Source organism: Diachasma alloeum, unplaced genomic scaffold (genome assembly GCF_001412515.2).
Source record: "Diachasma alloeum isolate Michigan unplaced genomic scaffold, Dall2.0 Dall_scaffold_00547, whole genome shotgun sequence".
Classification (NCBI taxonomy): Eukaryota; Metazoa; Arthropoda; class Insecta; order Hymenoptera; family Braconidae; genus Diachasma; species Diachasma alloeum.
Genome location: NW_021680679.1, coordinates 891,586 through 919,377, shown reverse-complemented (window position 1 = coordinate 919,377; position 27,792 = coordinate 891,586). Strand labels below are relative to the sequence as shown.

The 27,792-nt window shown below is 36.8% G+C and overlaps 2 protein-coding genes across 4 annotated transcripts; both read right to left on the bottom strand.

Annotated features, from left to right (window-relative positions):
• Positions 1-16,429: 16,429 nt before the first annotated feature.
• Positions 16,430-21,771, bottom strand: LOC107043080 (condensin complex subunit 2). 2 transcript variants are annotated; one of them, XM_015264386.2, is made up of 4 exons: positions 20,722-21,771; positions 20,435-20,600; positions 18,734-19,480; positions 16,430-17,858 (listed from the first exon to the last, which is right to left on the bottom strand). In XM_015264386.2, the coding sequence occupies exons 3-4, from the start codon at positions 19,427-19,429 to the stop codon at positions 16,518-16,520; spliced, it is 2,037 nt and encodes a 678-aa protein (XP_015119872.1). In that variant the 5' UTR covers positions 19,430-19,480; positions 20,435-20,600; positions 20,722-21,771; the 3' UTR covers positions 16,430-16,517. The 2 variants fall into 2 exon arrangements, 1 of the variants encoding a protein (XP_015119872.1); XR_001461205.1 differs by lacking the exons at positions 16,430-17,858; positions 18,734-19,480 and adding an exon at positions 19,686-19,770.
• Positions 21,772-22,108: 337 nt separating this feature from the next.
• On the bottom strand, positions 22,109-26,881 carry LOC107043088 (leucine-rich repeat-containing protein 58). Of its 2 annotated transcripts, none has more exons than XM_015264397.1 (4): positions 26,666-26,881; positions 24,676-25,381; positions 23,361-23,550; positions 22,109-22,431 (listed from the first exon to the last, which is right to left on the bottom strand). In XM_015264397.1, exons 2-4 carry the CDS (start codon positions 25,363-25,365, stop codon positions 22,265-22,267), a joined length of 1,047 nt encoding a protein of 348 aa, XP_015119883.1. In that variant the 5' UTR covers positions 25,366-25,381; positions 26,666-26,881; the 3' UTR covers positions 22,109-22,264. The 2 variants fall into 2 exon arrangements, with proteins under 2 accessions (XP_015119883.1, XP_015119884.1); XM_015264398.1 differs by having other exon boundaries at positions 26,720-26,881.
• Between the last annotated feature and the right edge of the window lie 911 nt (positions 26,882-27,792).

Genomic DNA, 27,792 nt, shown 5'->3' with positions numbered 1-27,792 from the left:
AACTTTATAGAATTTAAATTTCTTCCCGAAAAAAATCATGTTCAATTGGTGATAACTGCTAATGTCTTCGAACGCAAATAAAAAAATTCTCTATTAGTCAAATAATAGTAATGATAATAATCTTCATTTCGCAGTTGCTCCGCGCGCGATACACGAAGAAAAGTTCTCTAGAAAACTTCCCCTGCCGGCACTGGAAATTTTACTGAGTAGCACGTGAATCTTTCCTGTTTTTATATGTAATTTTCGCAGAAATTCCCGGAAATTTCATCAAAAATCCCTAGAAATTTAACAATAATATCATTAGAATTTTTTATAGAATTTTTATGAGGAATTTCCGTTCGTGTAGATTTTATAGACAAAGCCAATGTATTTATGAAAATAATTTATTCAATTATTTTCAATAATGAATTAATGAATAAAACAATTAATTATTGTAAATTTCCAAAGATTATTGGATTCTTGTTGAAATTTCTATTAGTTTTTAGCTGATTCTAATGAAAAAATCCGCTGATTATTTTAATAGAAATGTTCATTGGAAAAATTTTCTCGAAACAATCAACAGAATTCGATTTTTCAATACATCGTACTATTGAGATATTTTCTATAGAAATTCTTCGGCTCAAATTTTGCATTTTTTAAAATTTTTATGTTTGCTTTAAAGAAAGAAGATTTGATTCAATTTTTTTTAAGAAATGAGAAGAAAAATAGAGTGGAAAAAACTCAGTAAATTCATGCCGATGAATTTCTATAGAACAATGGAAAATAATGAATAATGAAAAAAATAAAATTCTTCTGATTTTCCTGTAAACTAGTTTCTACTAACATTCTCCACATAAAAAACTTCACTAGAATCGACCAAAAACCAACATAATTTGTCACAGACGTTCGACAGAAATGCAATAAAATTTTTTATCGTATGTGCATGGTTTTTCAATAGAATTTTTTCATAACTGTCAGCCAATTATTGATATTACGGGTTGAACGAGCGCTAATTCTTCCTCTGACGAGTATTACTGAAGCGACATGAAAAATTGATGTTTACAATTTTGAGGGGAACAATTTGTCCGGATATTTGGAGGAATTCACTGCCCACATTACGACAGGCTACCAAGTATTTTATCGACGAATGTTTTACAATTCGCAAGCCCAGAATTTTTTAATGTCTAATAAACGTTAATTTGCGCGGAATACTCTCCTGAATTCCCGCGATTTTCTCTTGCGTTCTGTTTTTTCTTTTTTATTTTCATAACTCGCGTTTTATTCACCGAATTGTGCTTTTTCCAACAATTAAATTTTTCGTGTTGTTTCCCAAGCTTTGCAAATATGTAAACGGGCTTTCATTCCGTTCTGAATACAGAAAATCACGAATTCCATTAGAGTTTATTCAGCCATTCAGAAAATATTTTCCCAAGCCCGCGACCCCGTAGAAAATGCAGTTGAGCGATTCGACGTGACAAATATCATATACGATATCTGGATTCCACCTCAAATGTGTCATATATCCCGACTATATTTTAAATATATTGTAAACATGATATATTGTTTGACATTTGGAAAAACAGCCAGCGGGAAAGGCTTTTGAGCGTAAAAGATGAACAATCAAAGTTTAAAATTTCGATGGGAGCCATTCGTCCTGATATTTGGTGGAATTACTCATATTATGACGAGCCATTGAGTATTTTTCGACGAATGTTTTACAATTCGCATGAAAAATATGGATCGCTTGATATCAACGAAGCCCTGGATTTAAAAATGTTTTATTAACGTTAATTTTCACGGAATATTCTCTCCTGAATTCGTGTGCTTTTCGTTTCAGTTCTGTATTTTTTTAAACTTGAGTTCTATTCAACGAACTATTTTTTCTGTCAACAATACCATTTTTCGGGGTTTTCACGCTTTGCAGACATGTAAATGACCTTTACAGTGGAGGCTTTTTATAAGATACCTCGAGCTCCGAATGCTCGAGGCCTACCCTCACTCTCTGCACTTTTATCGCCTCCCGAATTATTAGTTTCGTGGGCTTCTTATAAGATACCTATGGCCTCGATCATTTTTCAACGGTAAAAGAGTGATTATAAGGATCAAACGGAGTTGAGGATCAAACGGGAGGGACAAACGAAGTGATCATAAGGGTCAAATGACCTTAAGGGTCAAGAGTTCAAACGTGAGAGTCAAGTGAAGTAATCAGAAGGGTTAAACGATCCCAAGGGTCACCTCTTTTCTTCGACGCTATAATTATTAAAATGATGACGCAGAATTATCTTAATAGAATAAAGCCTAATTAAAATTCAATTAATTTACGTACTTTCAATAATTTGTACTTCAGCTGTCCAGAAGTGATTATTCTCAAGTCCCCCAACAATCCCCCAACATCAGCTGCCATTCTATCACGCGGGCTTATGTTTAGAGAGAAAAGGGAATGCGGGCGATACGAATTCAATACATTAAACTCGTATAAATTGATTAGTTATCAATATCCATTCAGTAAAAATGAATATTCCACAGAATTCGGGCGCAACGAGCGAGGTATCTTATTTCAAACCGCTGATCCCTATTTTTCTCCTCTCTATAACCGCGCGTAGTGGGGGTGTCCGGATTCCCGGAATTCTACTCTCCTACTCTGCCTAAGGTATCTTATATAAAGCATTGACTGTATTTCATTCTGAATGTTAAAGATAAAGAATAAAGTTCGAAATTTCGAAATTTTTTGCAGACTTAGTACGACTTAGTACTCCGCCTACTTTGGAGGAATATCTCTGAATATAATGGAGATAACGAAATTCTCGTAATAACCTTTTTTATAGAGCGAAATGAGAGCTACAAAAAAGGTTGGAATAAAAATTGTGCTATCTCCTTTAGATTCCCAGATATTCATCGGAAACTGGCCGATACTCACAATCGACTTAAACCGTTTTGCCGCTTTGCTATTGACTTTCACAAAACTTTATTCAGCCATTCAGGAAATATTCTCCTAAGCCTGTGAGCCTATAGAATATCCGGTTGACCAATACGACGTGGAAACCACCATATGCAATATCTGGATTATACGTCAAATGTGTCGTATATCCGGACTATCAGGAATATATGTTGACATATAAGTTCACTCGTATCGCTTTTCATGGGGAACGTTCGGGGAAACATTCATCGGAAAAGGCATTTATAGCAAAACCATGGATGTTGCCAATAGGCAATTTTCCAATCCACGCGTTCTATCGTTGGGTCATTACACCAGGCTCCCTGTATGATTAATAATACACTAGGGGCTGAAACGAGCAGCGTGGCGCTTGTATATGATGAATCAGCGAATTATAGTTGAATGCTGAGGGGGAGAAAATTGTATTCATTTATTTGTTACACGTTCGGTTATGGAAATGCGCCAATATCAAGTGCTTGAGTGATTGGCATTCTTGGCTTCAATTCTCCATACACTTATTGGACATCTTTATCACCTGGTTTCACTGGATTTTCGAGGAATTTCATTGTTGAAAATTAGAAATTTCGTGGGAAAATCAATAGAAATTTTGAAATTCGGTTCTAGTATTGAATAAAAATTAATATGGATTTTTAAAAATTCAACGGGAAAAGAGTGATTATAAGGATCAATCGAAGTTAAGGGTCAAACGGGAGGGACGAACGAAGTGATCATAAGCGTCAAATGACCTTAAGGGTCTAGAGTTCAAACGTGAGAGTCAAGTGAAGTAATCAGAAGGGTTAAACATTAAAAATTCAGGTTAATTCTGGAATTTTTAATTCGTTGACAATTTTGCGTAATTTTAGTACTGAATATTCATTTTCTTATGGAAAATTCAAGGGAGTTGGGAAATTGTCGGCCTCTGGCTCCGAAAAAATTGAAATTTCACTGAATTTTTCATTTTTTTTCGGCAGTATTTATTCCACTGCAGTGTTAAGTAATTTTAACTTCAATTCTAGGTACATTTATTGGAAATTTTTATCACATTATAGTTCTACTGGATTTTCAATGAATTTCATTATTGAAAATTAGGAATTTTGTGGGAAAATCAATGGAAATTTTAAACTTTGGGTCTAGTATTGAATACAAATTAATAGACATCTTAAAAATTCAGGTTAATTCTCGAATTTTTAATTCATTGAAAATTTAGCGTAATTTTAGTACTGAATATTCATTTGTTTATGGGACGTTCAAGTGAGGAGCGAAATTCTCGTCCGCTGGCTCCTAAAAAATTGAAATTTCACCGAATTTTCCATGAAATCTGAAATTTTCATTTTTTCCAGCAGTATTTATTCCGCTACAATGTTAAGTAATTTTAACTTCAATGCTCGGTACATTTATTGGAAATTTTTATCACATCATAATTCTATGGTATTTTCAAGAAATTGCATAATTGAAAATTCGAAATCTCGAATTTTCAATATGAAAAAATCAATGGAAATGTCAAACTTTCGTTCAGGTATTCCATAAAAATTAATAGGCATCATAAAAATTCAGGTAAATATATTCTTGAATTTCTAATTGATTAAAAATTCCAAATTTCCTGAAAAAATCGAACGAAATTTTAAACTTTCCCAATGAAAATTAATAGACATCATAAAAATTCAGATAAATATACTCTTGAATTTTCAACTTATTGAAAATTCAGCGTAATTTAATATTGAATATTCATTATTTCATCGAGAATTCAAGCGAGCTGGGGAATTCTAGTTCTCCCGCTGGTAAAAAATTTGAAATTTCATTGACTTTTCGCTGAAATTTGAAATTTGCATTTTTTCCAACAGTGTTTAATGCTCCGGACCCGCAATGAAAATTGTTATCATTTCATAGTTACACTGGAATGCCAAAGAACTTTATCAAAAATCCATATTCAAAATCCATGAAAACTTTAAACTCAATTATTTCATGAAAATTACTGAAATTCAGACAAAAATCATGAAAACGTATTCTTGAATTGTTAATTCCTTGAACATTCCACGTAATTTGGGAAATCGTCGTCTTCTAGCGGCTAAAAAACTTACAATTCCATTCACTTCGATTGAAACCTGAAATTTCACGATTCTCTTCCCTCCAAATCGAATTCAATCTCACTCTCCCCGTAACTTCAAATCAATTGTCCATGAAATGTCAATTTTTTCCTCCCAGTGTTTACTCCACTGCCCGGAGTACACAAAATCAAACTAATCGAAGAACCGCAGCGAATAACGTCTGAAAACGTGGCGTCGCGTCCGATATTTACCTTTTCCTTTTTCGGCAATCAAAAAAGAAAAAAACATCACAGCCACAACTTTTACACACCCTGTGCTATTTCTCGGGAATTCCCACATCCATGCACATCCAATAAAAAATACAATATTCCTCGTGTTGACTTATTCAATTTTGCGGCATCTTCTTGTTGCATCCCGGGAATCCAATGTTAAAAAGGGAGGAACATCTGTAGTTTTTTTCTCCGACCGTTACGTGAATCGATTTTTAGCTTTCAATTCGGGCGCTATTTGGTCGTTATGTGTGCGGCACGCGTCTGGAAACTGCGATAAAGAAACCCGGTATAACCCCAGTATAAAAAGCCCCGGAATATAACATAATCGCACTGATAAACGAAAAATATAACGATTGAACGAGCCAGGATTGGGGCAAGCACATGCTCCGAGAGCATTATGAGGAATGCGACGTTTCGTTCACACCGAACTGGTGTCTGAAATTAATCCATTTCAGCTCGGGGCTCACGGGGAGTATCGGTGTGAGGGAAGTGGGGGACCGTCTGGGCACTAGTGCGCCATAAGCGAAGCACAGCGGTGCACGCACACGACTGCAAAAAGGGGAAAGGTGGGGTACCGCTTCCACACCGCAGTGGGTTAAGGTACACGGAGATAAATTTTTTAGAAAAATTCTAGTGCTAGCACGCGAAAAGAGGCACAAGGTGACGGCCAGGAAAAAATTTTATTGGGGAAAACGTAAATTTTTCCCCGTATTTCTGTGAAAATTTCATTAAATTATCATAGTCATTCGATTTCATTAAATTAAATTAAATTTCTTTTTAACTAATTTTGTCAGATTTTCAAGTTGGTTGAATGTTATCATCATTATTGTTCTAATTATCTCTTTCTTCTGTACAACCGATTGTCTTTTTTACGGTTCTATCTCTCCCCTCAGCCCTTCGATAAAATGTTAATAGAAAAATTTTATTTATACATACTTGAACGAATTTGAAACGTCACATTTGAAGAAAGAATCAGAAAGCTCACTTTCAGGGAAATTCATGAAAAATTCGAAATTTTCAACAATCATCATAAAAATCAAATCAACCAATATAGCTATCGTAATCATCTTTTAACTTCGACTTAATGGCATGGAAACAAACATTTCAAACTATGATTGAATTCATTTGAAACATGATATTCAAAGATATCCCCGCAATTCTGATTAAAAAAAAAAAAAATTTAGAAAATTTTCAAATCAATCAAAATAATGATTATTGCTATCGCCTTCATCTTCGAACTCGGGTAAAAGGACATCCAAACAAATTTCTCAAGCCATCATTCAATCAATTCAGAACATTTTTTTTTATCGTGGGACAACCGATTTTCTAAAAAATTCAAAATTGAAAAAACTAATCCGTGAATTAAATTTTAATTAATGGCGATCGGCAGGGCTCAATAATACCTACATTTGAAAAAAAAAAGATTCAATTGCAGCCATTCATTACCGAACAATTGAAGAAAAACAAAAAATTGTTAGGGTACGACTAGAAGAACTAGTATTCGAAATTAAGCCGCTTTCATCCCCTTTTTTAAAACCTTTATCTCCACTAATTGAAGTAATTTTTGGTATCTCAAATGAAGACATTAAGACATGTATTCTAGACATTCTCGGTGTCTTACTCGAAAATCTTTCGTCTCAAATTCAGGAAGTTTTCTTTTTTGTAAACACATTCATTTTTTCTCAATGATTGATCATCTTAGAATAAATATTTAAGGTTTTCACACCCTTCTGATCTCGAAACGAACCTATGTTTGAATTTGTTCGACAGCCCCCACACTCATCACCCTCCGGACCCTCTCGATAAATTCAGGACTTCAATAAATTGGAAGAAAATGGATGAGTCGACAAACAAGTCTTATGATTCCATATCTTATTGAGGTTAATATCCGCAGATGAGACCGCAAAAATGTCTCAAATTCGGTTACTTGTGTTTCAAGAGATAATGACAATGTCTTGTCCAGCAAACGTCTTGTTTTTAGACGGCCGAAACGTTTTATTTTAGGACATTTAATACTTCAGTCATCACACTTGGAAATTTCTTGAAAATTCTGTCACAGCGTCATCTGAATTTTCGATGTTGTGAGATTGAATTCAATTTCAAATGAAAGCGTTCACTAAATTTCTCATTCGTCTTGAAAATTCAGGAAAATTTCTCGGATTTTTCAAGTCAAATAATTATTGAAAATTTAGTAGCGAAGTGGTGAAGCGGTTTAACTCAATTTCATTTTGAGTTGAGTTTTCCGGAAATATCTCCGAATTCAAAGGAGATGGCGATATTTTCATAATAACCTTTTTTGTAGAGCAAATTGAGTGCTACTAAAAAGGTTATGAGAAAAATTTTGCTATCTCCCTTAGATTTCGAGATATTCATTGAAAACTGGCCAAAAGCCAAAATCGACTTGGCTCAATTTCGTTTTTAGTTGAGTTTCCCGGAAATATCTCCGAATTTGAGGGAGATAGCGATATTTTCATAATAACCTTTTTTGTAGAGCAAATTGAGTGCTACTAAAAAGGTTATAAGAAAAATTTTGCTATCTCCCTTAGATTTCGAGATATTCTTTGAAAACTGGCCAAAACCCAAAATCGACTTGACTCAATTTCGTTTTTAGTTGAGTTTCCCGGAAATATCTCCGAATTTAAGGGAGATAGCAATATTTTCATAATAACCTTTTTTGTAGAGCGAATTGAGTGCTACTAAAAAGGTTATGAGAAAAATTTTGCTATCTCCCTTAGATTTCGAGATATTCATTGAAAACTGGCCAATAGCCAAAATCGACTTAAACCGTTTGACCACTGCGCTATTGAATTGGACATCACATACAATTCAATTTTCAATAGCTTGAGAATTGCGAAAAGTTGCTGGCTGAATTTTCAAAATTTTCAGGGTTTTTCGGAGCCGTATGGCCCTGAAAATCGAGAATTTCTCGGATGTTCAAGAAATTAACTGATTCGTCAATTAAGAAATAGATAGAAATTTCATGTAACTTCGTGTTTGTTAAAAACTTCAAGCTCTTTCACTCGAAATTTCAAGAGTAATTTTCCAACAGTGCAAAGAGTTGGGGTCATCGAAAAAGTATAACAAAATTGCAAGCGCAACTTCTCGACACCTCGAGCAATTTCTCGTCAACTCCCCCATCCATGTACATCCGATAAAAAACACAATTTCCTCGTATTGACTCATTTAATCTCGCGGTATTTTCTTATTGCATTCCGGGAATCCGGTGGTAGAGGGGGAGGAACATCTGTGGGGGATTATATTTTTCCACCGTTAGACGAATTGATTTTTAGCTTCCAATTTGGGCTCTATTTCGTCATTACCGCGTGCGGCACGCGCCCAGACCCTAAAATAGTGTAGAAACATCCGGAATGTAATCGTAATAATCAACGAAAAATATGAGAATGATTGAACGCAACGTGATTAAGCGTAGGCCATTAATTCTTTCTACCCGGAAAGGAATTCTCATCCGAAAGTTGACGGAACTTTTTCACTGATGACTTCCCCATTATTCCTGATTTTTCCGTATGAATTACCATAATTAATTATTTCAATTCTTGCAAGAATTTAAGTCGTATAGAAAAATCGACGTCTATGGACTTTCTGCTATCGAATGTCGATTAAAAAGGACGTGGAAAAAGAAAAATTATAAGTATTTCTTGGAGAAAGTGCGTGTTCTGCCGGTAAAATTTATTCATACCTGTCGTTAATAAATTTTGACCCTGAATCATCTGAAAAATTAGTGCTCCATTTCCTACTCAAGTCCCCAATGACAACAGGACATTAATTTTTTTCTAGACACGAGAAATTTTTGGCTGAAAGTATACGGACTCTTTTCACTGATTCAGATATTTCGCTGAATCTTCTTCACTTCTTCGTTATCCTTGATTTTTCTGGATGAATTATCTTAATTAATTATTTTAATTCCCATTGATACATAGCAACAATTTAAGTCACGAAGAAAAATCATTAAGTTAAGATAATTCAATTTGAGTCACATAGAAATGTTCATTAAAAATCACGTGGTGAAATAAAAATGATAACTGGGTTTTTTGAGAGAAATTGCGTGTTCTGTCGATAAAAATTATTCATTCCTGTCCTTCATAAATTTCGACCCTGAATCATCTGAAAAATTAGTGCTCCATTTCCTACTCAAGTCCCCAATGACAACAGGACATTAATTTTTTTCTAGACACGCGAAATTTTCGTCTGAAACTATACGGACTCTTTTCACTGATTCATACGTTTTGTTGGATCTTCCTGACTTTTTCATGATTCCTGATGTTTCTGTACGAATTGCCGTAATTAATTATTTGAATTCTCGTTGATAAATACCAACAATTTTAGTCGTATAGAAAAATCGACGTCTGTTGACTTTTTTCTCTCAAAAGTCTATTAAAAATCACGCTGTGACAGAAATAGAAATTATAACTGACATTTTTTAGAGGAATTGCGTATTCTTTTCATAAAATGTTCTCATACCTCTCCTTAACTAATTTCGGCTCATAATCTCCTGAAAAATTAGTGCCCACTCCATTTCCTACTCGCTACTCAAGTCCCTAATGACCGCACTGCATTAATTTTTTCTACGCTAATTTAATTTTCTTCTAGGCTATACAGACCTTTTCCACTGATTCGGGCATTTCCTTCGACCTTCCTGACTTCTTCATTATTCCTGATATTTCTGTATGAATTACCTTAATTCATTATTTCAATTCTGATTAAAAAATTGCAACATATGAGGATATCCAAGTATTTTTTAGTTTCGTACAGACCACACTATAGATTCACCCACTTTCAATCATCAAATTTGTCAATTAAAATGCGTGCGAAAAATTGAAAAAAATCATGAATATTCAGCGTTATTCAAATTACATTTTGCGCAGAATTATTATTTTTTTAAACATTCGTTGTTTATAAATAAATAATTAAAACTGTTTAAACTTTCAAAAACTTTATTATTTTAGGCGTGAAATCGATTCCCGCTAAAATTCCGAATATACATTAATTTTTTACGATTACGAACAGACGATTTTTATGCTGGAAAATTGATTGCTTATAAATTATTTACAAAAAATTTTCGTCATTTAAAAAAATTGCAAATTTTAAATTATTTTATCAATCTTTCTCCAAAATAAACTTGCTATTTTTTCACATTTTTAAAATGTTTTCTAACGGTTCAATAACGCCATTCAAATTCAAACTTGCTAAGTTTAACTAATAAAATCACTGTAAAATGTCTCGAAACTTAAAGTGAAATGGGGTTCAAATAAAAGCATTTCATTGGAGAAAAAATGGCCAGCTTACTTGGATATCCACAAGTCATACAGAAAAATCACCACCTATTAACTTTCTTCAATCAAATACCCATAAAAAATCACGCGGCAAAATAAAAATAACAACAACTATTCCCCAGAAGAAGTGCGTGTTCCCTCCCTAAAATTCCCCCCAAATTTCGGCTCCGAATCCCCTGAAAAATTACTGCCCACTCCGCCCCAACTCGCAGCTTATTTCCCCGATGACAACAGGTTCATCAATTTTTCACCCACAATTCTTCCCGCTTCCCAAAGAGAATTTCCCTCCGCACGTCACAACAAACCCGACAGAATGATCCACGCTCCCCGTCCCGTCCAATCTCCCATGCCCAATGTAAATCACCAATTTAATTCATAACCCCCCCCCCATCATTTCCCCACCCCATCCAATAAAAAATGTAAAATTACGTACACAATATCCCCAGATACTGTTGCCACTTACCATGTGCCACGATAAAATCCAGTCCTCAATCATAGTTCCCCGTTATTCTTAACGTAAGTTCCTGCAATCCTTGGTTCGATCAATGTTCCATTAGCGTTCGCGACCCGCCCCTCATAGAATCGATCCATTTTATGTTTCAAGAACAGTCCCGAGAGCCCTTAATTACCGAATACGAATGCATTAACCGAGAGCCCGTAGTATCCCCGAACAACAACCCATCAGTCTGAATGCCCCGATGTTCACAATTGTCCCACCATCGTCACAAACGTCCCTCAAGCCTCCGATCGTGAGTTCAATTCCCCCCCCGAATCCGAATATCACTTCAACTTTCCCCTCAGCCTTGTTTGCTCCTATTATCTTTTCGTTCTATCCGAGTAAACTTCCAACATTAATCAAAAGGATACCATAAATCCCGGGCCTCTCACATTATCACCAACTTCTTGCCAACACACAACTTGCTACTCCGGCGAAGGAAACAGCCCAAATTAGTCGGATAGTTGATGGCCAGATTTTTCAGCATCACCCGCTACTGTCTACCATCACCCTCTGTCATTCCCATTCGAAATTCTCACCTCACCCGCACCTGTCCCCATAACCTGTGGCAGATATGCACCAACAGTAAGGTCAATAGCGAATCATATCTACCAAGGACTCCGTATGCACTCACTCCTCTCGCGGCATTGCGGCTACTTTAGATCGGCGGACAATTCGCAGCGACTGTTCATTCATAATTTGCCGGATTCCATTCATGATCATCGGATCAGTGAGTCCTCGACGGAAAGTCGTGTTGAATAATTGTCAATTCCAGGCCAGGGAGAGACGAGGAGGCGTCGATTCCGCGGTGCTGTCATTGCTGATCTCACTGATGTCCATGGGATATCGATTGCCAACGGAAAGCTTCTTGACCGTGCAATCCCAAGCCAGTGGGCATGATCTACCGTACAACTGTCGTATCACACGATTCGGATTTTGAAATTGCAATGAGACCAAGTTGACACATTTATTGGCTAACACTCCATTGTTCCACTAGTCTCGTGTACTTGAACATCGACACTTGCTCTCGGCGATCAATAATAGATGGAATCACTTGATTCATCAGTGAAATAATGCCGAGGTGGTTGCACATATTCATTTAGCTGTCACCCACCCACCTTGTTGCTCTGGCATCCGTCGGCGAACGTACGGCAAGCGACTGGCTGTCTGGTCGTGTTTTGCTGTGGAATTTCGTAGTAGAGTGTGTGAGTGGCGAAACCGTGAGGTGGAAGTGAGAGGGCATGATGGGGATGGGGGGTTGAAAAGCGACGCCATTGGCAAACCCCTCTCGTACTCAAGGAAACTCCGTTCCCCGTACTGTCGACGCGCCGCCGCTAGGAGCATCACCACTACCTAACCCCCATTACTCTTCCCTCTTTTTCAGCGTTGAGTTCGGCGCAGGATCCGGGAAGGACGTGCGATATCGCAGCTTCGCCTAGGATTGTCGTGAATGCGCTCGGGGAGGTATTTAAAATAGAGTTGGGGACACGAGATTTAAGGATGTTCGACACCATTTCTGCCAAAATTCATGTTTTTTTTATTTTTCTGGCAAACTTATGATGGAATTGACGTGAAAAAATATAACGTTTTTGCGTTTTGTCATTATCTGTGGGCGGCCACATGAAAAGGGCCCACTTTGACGGTATTGGAGTTATGTATGTTCCGATAATCTTGATCAGATTTCTCACATTTGAGCCCAAAATCAACCCGATAGAATGAAAACTGACGTCAGTATAGACGATCAAAAAAACAATTTAACATTGGTTTAAATGGGAGATGTGGAGAGAAAAACGTGAATATCTCGGAAACTAGATGCGACAAAAAAATCGGAAAAAGTGCGGCACAATGCTCACAACGCGACCAACGAAGTGTTAACACACAGAAATATTTCCCCAATCTATCGTTTCATAAAACTCGAATAAAAAAATATCAGTTCAAGTTTTTTAGTAATTTAATCATTTTTTTGAGACAGAAATATCGTTCGTGGTTGATTATTCTCAGGGGAGTAGATCTCTCTCGTCTCTAAACAAGACATCAGCGTTCGATCCATTTGAAATTATAATTCAAAGTACATAAACATTTTCTCAGTAGTTCAACTGAAAATTTCTCACGATTTAATGAAGAAGTTGGAGCATCCGCCAGGAATTTCTACTTAATTTCTTCTTGTAGAATGAAAAGAAATATTTGAATTTGAAAAAAATCATGAATATTCAGCGTCATTCAAATACCATTTTGCACAGAATTATAAATGTTTATAAATAAATAATTGAAATTGTTTTATCTTTCGGAATTCTTTTTTTTTCGGCATAAAATCGATTTCTGATAAGATTCTGAATGACAATAAATTTGTTACGATTCCAAATCAATAATTTTTATAGTAGAAAATTGATAGTTTATAAATTATTCATAGCAAATGCTCGTGATTTTAAAAAATTGTAATTTTTCAATTGTTTCATCGATATTTCTATTTTTTTCATATTTCTAAAATGTTTCCCAACAGTTCAATATGGAAGTTCACATTCAGAGCTGCAAAGTTTAAATAATAAATTCACTATAAAATATCTGGAAACTTGGGGTTGGAAAGGACGGAAATGCAACAAAAGTAGAAAAGCATTTTCCTGGAAAAAAAATTGCCAAATTACTTGGATATCCTTAATTTCTCCTCTGTGAAAAAAATTAGTGAAACTTTTTGTCACCGATCTATTTTGCCATTTTATGTTATATTTATGTTCGAAAAAATATCCTACCTCATAAACTCCTAATTAATTCTCAAAAAATCAAAATATCGTATATAATATTTAATAGATTTTATATACAATTTTTCAAAATTAATTCAATATAGAAATACATAATATCTATATATAATAACCATACCACCCCATCAGTCAGTAAAAAATCATCAGGACATCCGCATTAAATTCCCGTTTAATCCACAAAAAAATACTTTATCACCTCCTCATGCCCCTCCGTTAAAACGCCCTCGTTTTCCGGTCTCTCCTCGTTACCTGCAGTCACCATTACGTTGATAGTTATCCGTCTAAAACAAACATCATAAGACTCCTCTTATCAGAAATGTCTGGCCCGAAATTACAGAAAATGTATGGAAGCTATACCCATGTATAATATATTGTAAATCTCCTGCTTCTGTCCTCCAGTTTCCATATGGCAATTTTCTGCTGCAGAAAAGCCGTTCTCGACTTGTCTCGTTAATGTAGAATTATTGCCGCGTCTTGTCTCGTCTAGGAATACGAGAGAAATATACCCTCTCATCTCGGATGTATCTCTCCAAATGATATATCCTTCTCATCTCGCCTTGTCGCACGGGTCAAATCGTTTATGCACAGAAGTGCACATTCTCCTCGGGCATAATTTTCGCCGGGGACATTCTCGGCCAACAGATTTCCAGCGAACGAAATTGTCCCCGTTCGTTCATCCGATGACTTTTTTTTCTCGTCGCGCACCGTATCTTCGGCTTCGTAGCGCACAAGTTCGGCTGCACAAATCCCGGATGGACTCAACGTGAGCTCTTATGCGGACCTATTTGGCATTGATTTATTCAGCCAGATATTCCACATGGAAATTTATTCGGCATTCGTCTGCTATCACCATCTACTCCCAAAATCCTTTGGTTTAACATGCCAAAAGATCAACTGTAAGTGCAAGGGGTAACCCGTGGAAAAAATATCTGGGCCAGAAATTCCTATTTTACACCTGTGAAAATTTATGTTGCGGACATTTATACGGAAATCAGCATGCACCGGCTTTCGCATTCAAATTTCTTTGAAAACTGGTCGTTTCCCGTCACAACCTCTGCGATTCTATGTAAAAATTCAATTTGCAACTTGTACTTTTCTTCGCTATGTTCCAATATTTTCGGGGGGAAATCACTTGCCGTGGAAGCACGTGCGATTTTACACTGAGGAAAAAATTTCTCATATCTGAAATATATTTCCTTCATGCAAGTATTTTTTTTCTATCGCTTAATTCTCCCAGGCATCTCAACTCGCGTGACCCGATGAAGGTTTCATGCTTTAAAACATTCTGGCATTCAAGTATGATTTCCTTGCAAATGAACTCATTCTAATCGCGTAGAAGACTCCTCCATCTTCAGGCATTTATTGATTTAATGATTTTTCATGCACTTCCAATGTTTCGGTATGTAATACAGTCAAGGCTTTATATAAGATACCTTAGGGACAGTAGGAGAGTGGAATTCCGGGAATCCGTATACCCCCACTACGCGCGCTTATAGAGAGGAGAAAATAGGGATCAGCGGTTTGAAATAAGATACCTCGCTCGTTGCGCCCGAATTCTATGGAATATGCATTTTTACTGAATGGATATTGATAATTAATCAATTTATACGAGTTTAATGTTTTGAATTCGTCTAGCCCGCGCTCCCTTTTCTCTCTAAACATAACCCCGGGTGATAGAATGGCAGCTGATGTTGGGGGATTGTTGGGGGACTTGAGAATAATCACTTCTGGACAGCTGAAGTACAAATTATTGAAAGTACGTAAATTAATTGAATTTTAATTAGGCTTTATTCTATTAAGATAATTCTGCGTCATCATTTTAATAATTATAGCGTCGAAGAAAAGAGGTGGCCCTTGGGATCGTTTAACCCTTCTGATTACTTCACTTGACTCTCATCTTTGACCTCTTGACCCTCCCGTTTGACCCTTAACTCCCTTTGATCCTTATAATCACTCTTTTCCCGTTGAAAAATGATCGAGGCCATAGGTATCTTATAAGAAGCCCAGGGAACTAAATATTTATAGAGAAGTATCTTATACAAAGCCTCGACTGCATATTCATTATGTACAGTGGATAGTTGACGAATTGTAGTTTCTCCCACTCCTGAAAATGAAGGAAAAATTTCTACTGAAAGGCTTATAGACGCTTGGGATCGAAACTTTTACTTTGCCGATGCACTACCGCGGATGCAGATAACCGCGGGGGAACCACCGAGCAGAGTCGATATACTAGAAATTGCAGATTACTTTACGCTTCTTACATCGGTATGGTAGCATTGGCCTAGTCTATGCAATGTCTATCTTACCGATGATCGTTGGATAAATGACTCCGGTTTTTATTTGGTCGGACAGGTCTTCACCAGGCTATCAGCAACGGGAGAGAAATTAAAATCAATTCGTTTAGAAATGAACATGAGTTTTTAAATTTTTTTTCTTGAATTTTGCAATGAGACAAAAAGCCGCGGAAAAAATTCTCAACAGAATAATTCAGATATGAAAATCAAAATCTATTGACTTTTGTCTATCACAGATCTATCCAAAAAATCGAATTGATCAATAGACTAGTTGAAATACTAAAAATGAGTTCAAAAATAGTGTAAAGTGGATTAAAAAATGTCCTCTGCCACACTCATAAAATAATCAACCAGTAACCAATCAACTTTATAAAAATCGTAATAACGAACGTTTATTGAAGTCATCTCCACGAATATACTTATAACTCTACGCCTAATCATAAAAAAAATCATGGTGCTGTGTCCTGGGTGACAATGATATCCGAGAAATCCTCTGTCGCCATCAGCTTCAATTTCTTCTCATTCGCCAGATGCAGCAGGGACACAAAAGCAATGGGAAAGCTCAACTCCTTGGCGTCATTCTTGTTGAGCATCTCCGGAAGATGAATGTAGATATCAGCGAACGGTTTCGGCTCATCAGTGTTCTCCTTCCCATTGTCATGAGCTTCCTCTCCAGCGACATTCTCTTTATCTTCATTACCAGTATTAATACTATTCCAAATGCACTTCTTCAGATGTCTCATGTCAAGTTTCTTCGCCCTCTGGGAGAACGGAATGTAGATTTTCTCAGTGAGTTTCGGCGCCTCCACGAGGTTCGTCCCAGTGAATCCCCCCTGACTCGCAAACTCATCGTGATCGTTTCCATTCTGAGACACCGGCATGACCATCTGCTGATCATCCATCGAATTGTCATGGTGATAATCATCACCCCCATGCCCATCATTGTCGTAATCATCCATGTGGATAGATCCTCGACGCTCCGCCCCTCCCAATCGTTCACCACCGTTCCCCACCGCCTTCTTTGGCATCAAATGGACGTCGTCAGGTCGATAACTGAACTTGAACAAATTCGACAGGTCCCCCACGTTCTCCTCAGGCTTCACAACCTTACTCTCCATCGACTTGAACTTCCTCTTGACTTTCTTCATCGGCGCAAACTTGTTCTCCATGGCCTCGTCCATCTCCGATTTTAAATCATACGAGAAATCCTTCTTCTTCCTCGCAGTCGCTCGACGCTCGGCCTCCAGGAGGCTCATCGCCATGTTCTTGGGTGCCTTTTTCACCGTCCACTTGGTCCCAGACCTCCATTTAATCTCGAGGAGTTTCTCGTCGAAGAATGAGTAGTCACTGGCGGTTGAGGCGTGCGCCATTATGTCGTCCACATTCACGTCGATCAGGTGTTCCCTCTGTCTCTGAGCGTGGCCTGCTGGGGCCAGGACCTCCTCGCCGACGAAGTCACCGATGCCGTCGTTGTTGACGAAAAAATCGTCGTCCTCGTCCTCGTCGGGGGGGAGGCTGGAGTTTAGGTCGAAGGGCAGGGCGGCTTCGTTGGCTGAGGACAGGCACTGGGTCCAGTCGTCAACACGATTCGAGGGGTCGTACTCGGAGTCCCAGTTGAGGAACTCGAACTCCTTGAAGATGCTGCCGATGGCTGAGTCCTCGGGGATCTCCACTGGAGTGCAGGGGATTTTGTCGTTTGGCTCTGCGGCCTCGGGATTTCTCTGGTCCAGGATGTAGTCGTTGTAGGGGTGGATTGCCAGGCCGAGACCCACGTGCCGAGGGGCGTTCACCTGGGGAGTGTCGAGAGTCAGTGCAATGAGGGGTGGGAATAGAAAGAAGGATAAATGCGCAAAGAAATTTCGTAGAAAAAAGTAGAGATTTCAAGGAAATTCTGGTGGATTTCTGTTGCAATTCTGTTAGTTTTTGGAGGGCTGTAGTGGAGAATTCCACAGTTTGACTGCGGGTGCTTTTTTAATGTTAAAATAAAATCTAATGTTGGAGAGAGTGGTGGGAGAGGAAAGGCAGACGAATGGGGAGCCTATAAAACCGTAATGGTAGTAGGAAAGAAATATGAATAAAAAATGAAATCAAATATTGAATAAATGTTGAATAGGAATTGTTATTTTATAGAAAAAATCGGTAGAATTTCATTTTTCTGTCCTTTTCATTAAACAACATATTATAAAAACTTGAAAAAATTGAGCCAAGAAATGACTTTCGAAAATGTCCCAACAGAATAAGTTGTATAAAAAAATCGACCTCTATTTTTTACTTAGCAGACATTTAAATAAAGTTAAATTTTGAATTAGTCAATTGGCTTGAATTAAACATCAATAAAAAATATTCAAATTCCGGATTATTTTATCAATCAATAATTGAGTTCGGAAGACTGACGATTATTTGGTTAATCAAAAATCTTTTTATGAAATTTAGAATTATTTTACTATTTTTTAAAATTTCCATGAAGATTGGTAAACTTCAATTATTTTACCTGGAGAAACTTCACTCAATTAATACAATTTCTCTTAACATTAGTGATCTCATGATTGATGCCGATGCCTATTGCATAGAATATTTTTCGTCGAACATTTCTATTAAAAAAAAAACACCCCGATAACCTGCAGAATTTTTCAATAGAATCGTCCCAAACAAATAAAAAAATCACCTGCAGGAGCATGTCTGACGTCTGATAGTCTCCATCCCCCAGCATGGGTGGTTCCAGTTTGATGATCTCAGGGTCACAACAGAGAGACTCAACAACAGTGAGAACCTGAGGTACTCGTTTCTTCCTTTTCGCTTTCGCCGGATTGTTGTCCCTCTGGGATGTCTCGTCACTATAATCACCGAGGTTCTCCCCATTGCCCACACCATTCTGCGTCTCATGGTCCAGATTACCCACCATGTCCATCGCCTCCTGATGTAGAACATCCACTCGCAGCCCATAAATTTTGGCACTCACGTCCAGAGTGGTGCTCGCCACCTGGAGATTCGACATGTTCTCGTCACGATTTTTAATCATGTACGTCATGAAGTCGATCATCTTCAGGCTGAAGGCGTTCTTCTTGGTGATTTTGTTCTCGGTGTTGAGTTTAATGCATTCGGCAACGCCTGCTGCTATCTGAGGGGAGGAGAGCTGGGCCACTGAGCCCAGGTTGAGGGAGCGACGACTGCTGTTGCTGGACGTTGCTGGGGACTCGTGACGGGTGCGACCACGCTCCACCGAGTCATCGTTGAACTCCAGGGGGTCCGAGTTCGTGCGGGGAAGGATGCTGGAGCGACGACGAATGAGGCGGAGGGTGTCCCCTGGGGTCTCTCGACCCTCCTGCGCTAGCTCCTGGAGGCCAGTCAGTTTCTTATCCATTTTTAGGGGTTTGTCGAGGGCTTTGGGAGTGACGAAGAATATTCGCTGGTCCTGGGAGGAAAAATGGAGCTCATTAGGAGGTACGGAGATGCTCAATGGATTTTTAGCTTTCGATTATTTTTTATGGCACGAGGTTGAATCACTAAAATTGATTTTAGGGAGGGGCGAGTAAAATGGACACTTTAGACTTTTAAAATTATTTATAACTCAGAAACAAATTTATTAATTAAGATCAGTTTAAGCTGACCCTCCTGCTCTGGGTCGTGGAGGCCAGTCAGTTTCTTATCCATTTTTGGGGGTTTGTCGAGGGCTTTGGGAGTGACGAAGAATATTCGCTGGTCCTGGGAGGAAAAATGGAGCTCATTAGGAGGTACGGAGATGCTCAATGGATTTTTAGCTTTCGATTATTTTTTATGGCACGAGGTTGAATCACTAAAATTGATTTTAGGGAGGGGCGGGTAAAATGGACACTTTAGACTTTTAAAATTATTTATAACTCAGAAACAAATTTATTAATTAAGATCAGTTTAAGCTGACCCTCCTGCGCTGGGTCGTGGAGGCCAGTCATTTTCTTATCCATTTTTGGGGGTTTGCTAAGGGCTTTGGGAGTGACGAAGAATATTTGCTGGTCCTGGGAGGAAAAATGGAGCTCATTAGGAGGTACGGAGATGGTCAATGGATTTGTAGCTTTCGACTATTTTTTCTGGTACGAGGTCGAATCACTGTTGAAATTTCGAGATAATAATCGAATAAAAAAATCAATTTAGATGACGTTCGATAGATAATGGAGCCGGGCATTAAATTAAAATTGAGTGAAGACCTGAAAGGATATATGAGAGAAAAAAAATTAACAAAATTTTGAAAAGTCTATTGTGGCCAAAGCGCGGGAAAAAATTTGTGCTCTCCTGAACAAATTGAGGAATTCCCTTAAATATCAAATTACCCTCCAAAATCCCCACAGTAGCAATAACAAAAAATAAAAACAAAACACGGCTAAAAACTCACAATTTATGGAGGAAAAGTTCTCGACCATTTTCTCAAGATCGTTCCTCAGTAAACGGAGAAGGTTATGGAGACTCTCCAATTCGGCGTGTGTTTTCTTTAGAATCTCCAATTGACGGATATCACGAGCTGTTTCAGCAGAAATACCAACAATTTCACTGCTGCTTTCCTGAGTGAAAAATACCAAACCCAAAAATATTGAACACAACCTCTTCGAGCACCTGTTTGTGCAGCTCCAACCACTGTTTATCCCACAATTTATTGATGTTATTACTGGGTTTTTTACTCACGTCGTCTGCCATTAATCCCCAAAATCGTGTCTATCTCTTCTTGAGATTTATTTATGTCTATCGAAGTAAAATACCGGTCTCTACAGAAATATAAACAATAGTTATCAGCGTCCTGCTCAATAAGCAAGCAAAAGATGAGGCAAATACGTTAGAAATTCAAACCGCTTTGAAGTATTCAATATGGCGATTGTGAATTTCAAATTCAAACGCTAGAGTGCGGTGTAAGGCGTCGATACGAAACGGATCTACTCTATCGATCATTTCAAATGAGTAATTCTGGGTAGAATTATTAGACATTTTTTGCTCTCATACAAATACAACACTCATTAGGAATTTTCTGCTCACATCTAACAGTCATTCGGAATTTTCTACTCCTATACAACACTCATTAGATATTTTTTGCTCTCATCCAACACTCATTAGGAATTTTCTGCTCTCACCTAATAGTTGTTAGGAATTTCCTGTTCTCGTCCAAAACTCATCAGGAATTTTTTTATTTCCTCCAAACCTCATTAGGAAATTTTTGTTCTTATACAAAACACATTAGGAATTTTCTGCTCACATCTAACAGTCATTTAGAATATTCTACTCCCATACAACACTCATTAGGAATTCTCTGCTCTCACCTAATAATTATTAGGAATTTCCTGTTCTCATCCGAAATTCATCAGGAATTTTCTCCTTTCCTCCAAACCTCATTAGGAAATTTCTGCTCTCATACAAAATACATTAGGAATTTATTTCTGCCATCTAACAGTCATTAGGAATTTTCTGCTCCCATCTAACACTTATTAGGAATTTTCTTCTCCTCCAACACTCATTAGGAATTTATTTCTGCCATCTAACAGTCATTAGGAATTTTCTGCTCCCATCTAACACTTATTAGGAATTTTCTTCTCCTCCAACACTCATTAGGAATTTATTTCTGCCATCTAACAGTCATTAGGAATTTTCTGCTCCCATCTAACACTCACCAAGAATCCAAGAATTCTGGCGTATGAAAAAATTTCATAGAAAAACCTACCATATTCACTAGACAATTCTATTCACATGTTCGATAGAAAATATTCTGTATAAAAAGTCAAAAGTCAAAGAATTCGATTTTTCTAACTCATTCTATTGAGATATTTTCTGCAGAACTTCCTCCGCTCAAGTTTTCTTTTTTTTTCATTTTATGTTTCTTTACTTCTCATCAAGAAAGTCAAACAAAAAAACTTGAAAAATTTGAACCGCGAAAATTTTACAGAAAACATCTCGATAGAATCGGCTAAACGCTAATCGAAAGTTCAATAGAAATCCAGTTTTTTTGGGAAATTCTTTTCTGTGTGTCAGGTGACTTTAAATCGTGTCATAAATCCATGTGATGAGGAAAAATGAGATTACGTGGTTGTGATATCATTAAGATTTTTTTTTAACAAAGTCATGAATAACTATAAAATATTAAATAAACAAAATAAAAATAGCCTTCTGTAAGCCTAAACGGTCTATTTCAGTGATGTATTCATAAAAATAAAATGTGTGATATCTCTCTATTCGTATTAATTCAGCCGAGTAGTACTTTTCTGATCATCGCACCGCTCACAACTTCCTCATCGCCATCACGTGGTCCAATACATTTACTGCTACATAAATATTGGAGCAGCGGAAGCCTGTACTTTCCGCAAAAATCAACAAACTTCACGTGCTCCACTCTGTTATCGAAGAATACCCCTGAAAGATGACAAGCAAAAATCATATCTTCCGTTTCGAAGACAGCGTAGTGTTAGGAAAAAAAATGAAAGTTCATGGAGAGTTGACTAGAAATTCTGAGAAAAGTGGCATTTAATTTCATAGAAAAACCTAGCGAATTTGTTAGGGAATTCTATTGGAGTTCTATTGAATTCTCTATTAATTTTTGGCCGATTCTACTGCCCAATTCGGCAGCTCAAAAAACATTCTGGGGAAAAAATCTATAGAATTCTATTTTCTACACAACTTAATCTATTGAGATATTTTCTGTAGAAATTTCTCGGCTCAAATTTTCTGTTTTTTCGCCCGATTTTTTTTTCAACTAAAAAAGAAGAAAAATAGAGTGGAAAACACTTGAAAAGCTCATGTCACGGAAATTCTATAGAAAATGACCCAATGAGCTGCATTGAAAGTTGTAATTATATTAATTTTTTCTAGAAAATAGTTCCTATTGGAAATTTCTTATAGAAAAAAGTGGTAAAGTTGGGGAATTCTTCAGTAGAATCGGCTAAAAACTAGTCGATTTTTCAATAGTGATCTAATAGAATTGAAAAAAATGATAAAATTTTAGATTTCACTGAAAATTGGACGGAATAAAACATTTTTAAGCAGTAGGAAGGCGAGAAGTCACTTGGATTTTCAATCAAAACATGAATAATCAGCGCCAAATTGCACAAAATTATTCATTATTAATGAAAAATTCAAGAATATATTTACCTAAATTTTCTAATTGAACTAAAATTTACGGTTTTCAAGGTCTTTTCAATAAAATTTCGAGTTTTCAATGACGAAATTCCTTGAAATCTCAGTGGAACTATATTATGTAATAAAACCGCCCGATAAGGGTATCAAAAATTTCAGCAAAAAATGTTCATCACTGCAAAGAAGATTACTCAATTTTTTTCCATTACCTTGACACTTGGGATTGACACATCGATGACCGCAATTGAGATAATCAATCAGGGTTTTTGGCAGTCCAATATCATCGTAGTGTATATTCGAGGTTTTTATTACTCTCGCTGCGATTTCCAGTAATGAGGGGGGATTATGGGTCATGTCGGAGACGAATCGGACGACTAGGGGGTTGTCTCTGAGGGAAAGCTGTTGGAAATTATCATCAACTGATTAAAGTACTCAATTAGGCACTTTCATTTTTTGAACAAAGATAGAAATCCTGTTAGAGTTTTTTTTAATTTCCCGGCCCAAAGGGACGAAGTTATTGTAATCACCCCGAAAATCAAATTTGGAATTCCGATTAGAATAATCCTGATAGGTTTTTGAAGACATGTTTATGTATATTTGTATACATGTGGTCGAAATTTTGTCCAACGATATCTTGTGAACAAATGAAGCTATTCGAATAATTTTTTATTTCTATCGATATGTCTTCATGTAACTTAGAACTGATTAGTTTGTGAAGACGATCACCTCAGTGGCTGTTCAGTTATTTGGATGAAACATTCAATCCTAAACAAAAATTTGCTTTATTCGAATTTGCGCCTTGGTCACCGCGCGAGGGATTCCGCGCCGTCTTGTTCAGGCGCGAGCATTTTGCCAAATTCATTCTACATTATCCGAGCGCGTTCACCGCCTTTTCGGCAACGTCGCACAGCTTGCGGTAACGGTACCCCTTGCATGCGTTGAATTTTAGAATCGTTCTCGGGTCCATAATTATTCATTTTTGAAAAACAAAACACTTCAGGCACTGCACAATATAGTAATGGAAAGATTGAAGATTTTCGGTTTCCGAAAATTGATTGAAAAATTAACAGAAATATGGATTTTTTTTAAAGAAATTTTTTAAAAGGGCACGCACGAAAAAATTTAAGAGAAAAACTTAGGGAATTCGCTAGACAATTCTATTGGCTTTCTATTGAACTTTCCATTAGTTTATTTCTGATTCTATAGAAATTTTTAATAAAAAATACTCCATAGAAAAAGTCATTAGAATTTTATTTTTCTATACCATTTATTCTATTGAATTACTTTCTATAGAATTTCCTCGGCGTAAATTTTCCATTTTATTGTTTGATTTTCTTGATGAAACGAAACAAAAAAAAAATGAAAAACCCAGAAAATTTGAACTGCGAAAATTCCACAGAAAATTCAACAGAAATTCAATAGTATTTTCTATTCAATTTTTTCGTGCGCGGGAATTCTTTCGTATGTGAACAAGCCGAAAAAATCTCATTCCCAATAAAAATCCCATATTTTCGATTCCCTCACCTCAGTGAGTCCTTTAAGCGTAATAATCTCCGTAGGCAGTGTCCTCAGTCTATTCTGATGAAGCAGAAGTGACTTGAGATTCTTCAAATTAGCAACAGTGGACGGCAAGCTCTCTAACATATTATCACAGAGAATAAGGGCCTGAAGGGCAGTCAGTCTCCCCACAGTACTGGGTACCTCAGTCAGCCTGTTGCCCCCCATGGACAACACCTGGAGCTTCTGCATCTTCCAAATCTCCTTCCTGATCTCGCTGATCATGTTCCCGCCGAGGTAGAGGTACTTCAGCTCCGCCAGCTCCAGCACCTGATCGGGAAAATCAGTGAGTCTGTTTCCACTGAGATTCAACTCCCTCAGGTTCATGACATTATCAAAGGTCTTTGGTAAGGAGTCGTTAGAGAGACTGTTGTTCTTGGCGATGAGACAGGTCAGGGGGCAGTCTCCGATGCAGTCTGGGAGGCGCGTCAAGCTGCAGTTGGATAGGTCCAACGTGTGGAGATTCTTGAATATCGAAATTGTGGGGGGAACTGAATTTATGCGATTGTGATTCAATAGTAATGTCTCGATGTTCTCCGCGTCTTTTGTCGACATGAAGTGCTGGTCCAGGAGGTCAGCGTCCAGCATCAGGTACGAGAGGTCTAGGGTCTTCACGTAAGAGTCTGAGTCACTCGAGTCCGATGTGTAGTTCTCCATTGTTCGAGTTATTTATCTGAAGGGGAAGAGAATTTTTGAGGGACGGAATTGTATATAATGCGTTTAAGGATATTCAAGGAATTTGGCTTTTTTCTCCACACGGAGAGAAATGTTTCCGTCTTTGTTGGCGACAAATGAAAATTGCGGAATTTTTTAAGCCCCATTTGACGCCGAATTTCCGGACATTTTACAATGATTTCAGTATTTAAACTTTGCGGGTCTGAATTTGAATCTCGATATTGAACCGTTAGAAAAAAAATTTAAAGTCTGGGGCTCGCGAGGATGGAGAAAGTATTGAGAGACTGCGAATCGAACAACTCGTTAAACTGCGATATTGTGATATTATCATTATCCATTACGCATTGGTGATAGTACGCATTATTGATAGAAAAATATAATTTATTGGAGTGTTACTGGAGATATTTTTCTGTGGCTTGTGTAGATGTAAAACTGTAATATTAGAATCAAGATGTATTTGTATCATGAAGTATTCTATTCTATTCTATTTTAAAAATCTGAAAAAAATTAGAAAGTTTACTTCGGGAGGAGGATTGATGAAGTGATTTAAAAATTGCACTTTTTGAAAATTACGGGCATTTTCTACGAAGAATTTGCAGACAATCAGTTGAATATTTCAATAGATCAGCCAAAAGCTAATAGAAAGTTTAATAAGAACCCAACAGAATTGTCCAGCTAATTCACTAGGATCTACTTCAAAACTTTATTAAGAGTTCATTCTTAATGATTGGTCTCCGGTAATCTCACCATAAATGAATAGTTAAATGGAAAAAAAGAAATCTCATGGAAATGCGGTAAAATGAGGAAAAACCTTACAATAGAAATATTTTATGAGAACTAGATTATTCGATATAACTTATTCTATTGCGATATTTTTTGTAGAAACTCTTCGAATTCTTCAAATTTTCTCAGTTTTTTCATTTGATTTTTTTAAAAATTTAACGAGAAGATAAATAGAGTGGCAATAATTTGGAGAATTCTTGTCAAGGAATTCCTACAGAAAAAATCTGTAGAATTTCATATTTCTATCGAATTTTTACTAATTCCTGCGGAATTATTCACTGCGATCGACGAAAAATTAATAGAAATCACAAAATAAGTTCAATAGATAAATAATAAAATTTCCCAGCGAATTCACAAAGTTTTTCTATTAAAATGTGTCGTGTGTTGGACTTTAACTCTTCATTATGAGTTGATGATTATAGACTGGCCTCTAGACAGTCTCAAGCAATTTGACAATGAATGAATAGTTAAACGGAAAAAATAAATTTCGTGAAAATACCGTAAAATACGGAAAACCCGTTTGAGGTAACTCTTCCGCAATCCGTCCACTCACATGCACCTGGCTCTATATTCCTTTATTCCTTTTCACCAGGAGCCACACATAATCCCCTCGAAGACCCACTTTTCAGCAATAATTATATCTCAACCACTTGGTTCGCACCCATTCGGAATGTGAAAACAAAGGCCACGATCTGTGCAATGTCGAGCTTGTAACGTGTAGTCGAGTGGATCGAGATTTATCGGTGAGTTTTATAACTTCTCTTATCAGTTCCTTTTTTTACCAATGATCTCTCGCCAGTGGTGTACCTATCGATTTATTGATTTATCTCAATTTATCTATCGAAAACTCCATTCCAAGCATTTGTCACAGGAAAAAATAATCCTCATTGCCTCTAAAGATTAGACTATATTTGTTCATTTAAAAAATTCATATTCAATACTTAAAAATATAAACATAAAATAGTGAAAGTTATTAATTATTCTGCGGTAAACTGAAAGAATAAGTGAACAATTTATCAAAATAATTGTTTTCAGGGATGAACACAAGTAATAATATTTTTTTTTCAATTATTGCGACGCAATGATAATATTGATGAAATAATAAAAACAATAATAATAAATCATGAAAAAATTCTATTGGATAAGAATTTCTATTGGAATTCTATTGAAGGTTTATTTGTTTTTTGCGCTGATTCTATTGGATATTCGATCGGAAAAAGTCAAGATTTCAAAAACCTGTTTAAATTTCTCTAAAAAAATTTCATTAGAATTCCTGTAGAATTTTCAACCGAAATCGTTAGGTTTTCTATTTAATTTTTTCATGCTTGTGATTTTTTAGGAAAAAACAGTCATTTCGGACTATTTAGAATTTCTGTTTAAATTTCTCTCATGAGATTTTTTCTATAATAATTCTTGGGCATTAATTTTTTTTCCACTCGGATTCTGTAATTTAAAGCAAAACAAAATCCAGCGGAATAAACTTGGAAAATTTGTGCCCAATACTTCTAACAGAAAAAATCTCAAGAGAAAAATTCGAACGGAAATTCAAAATATATCGACTTTTTCCTATCAAATGTGCAATAGCATCAGCGCAAAAAGCAAGGAGACTTTTTCATTAGAATTCCT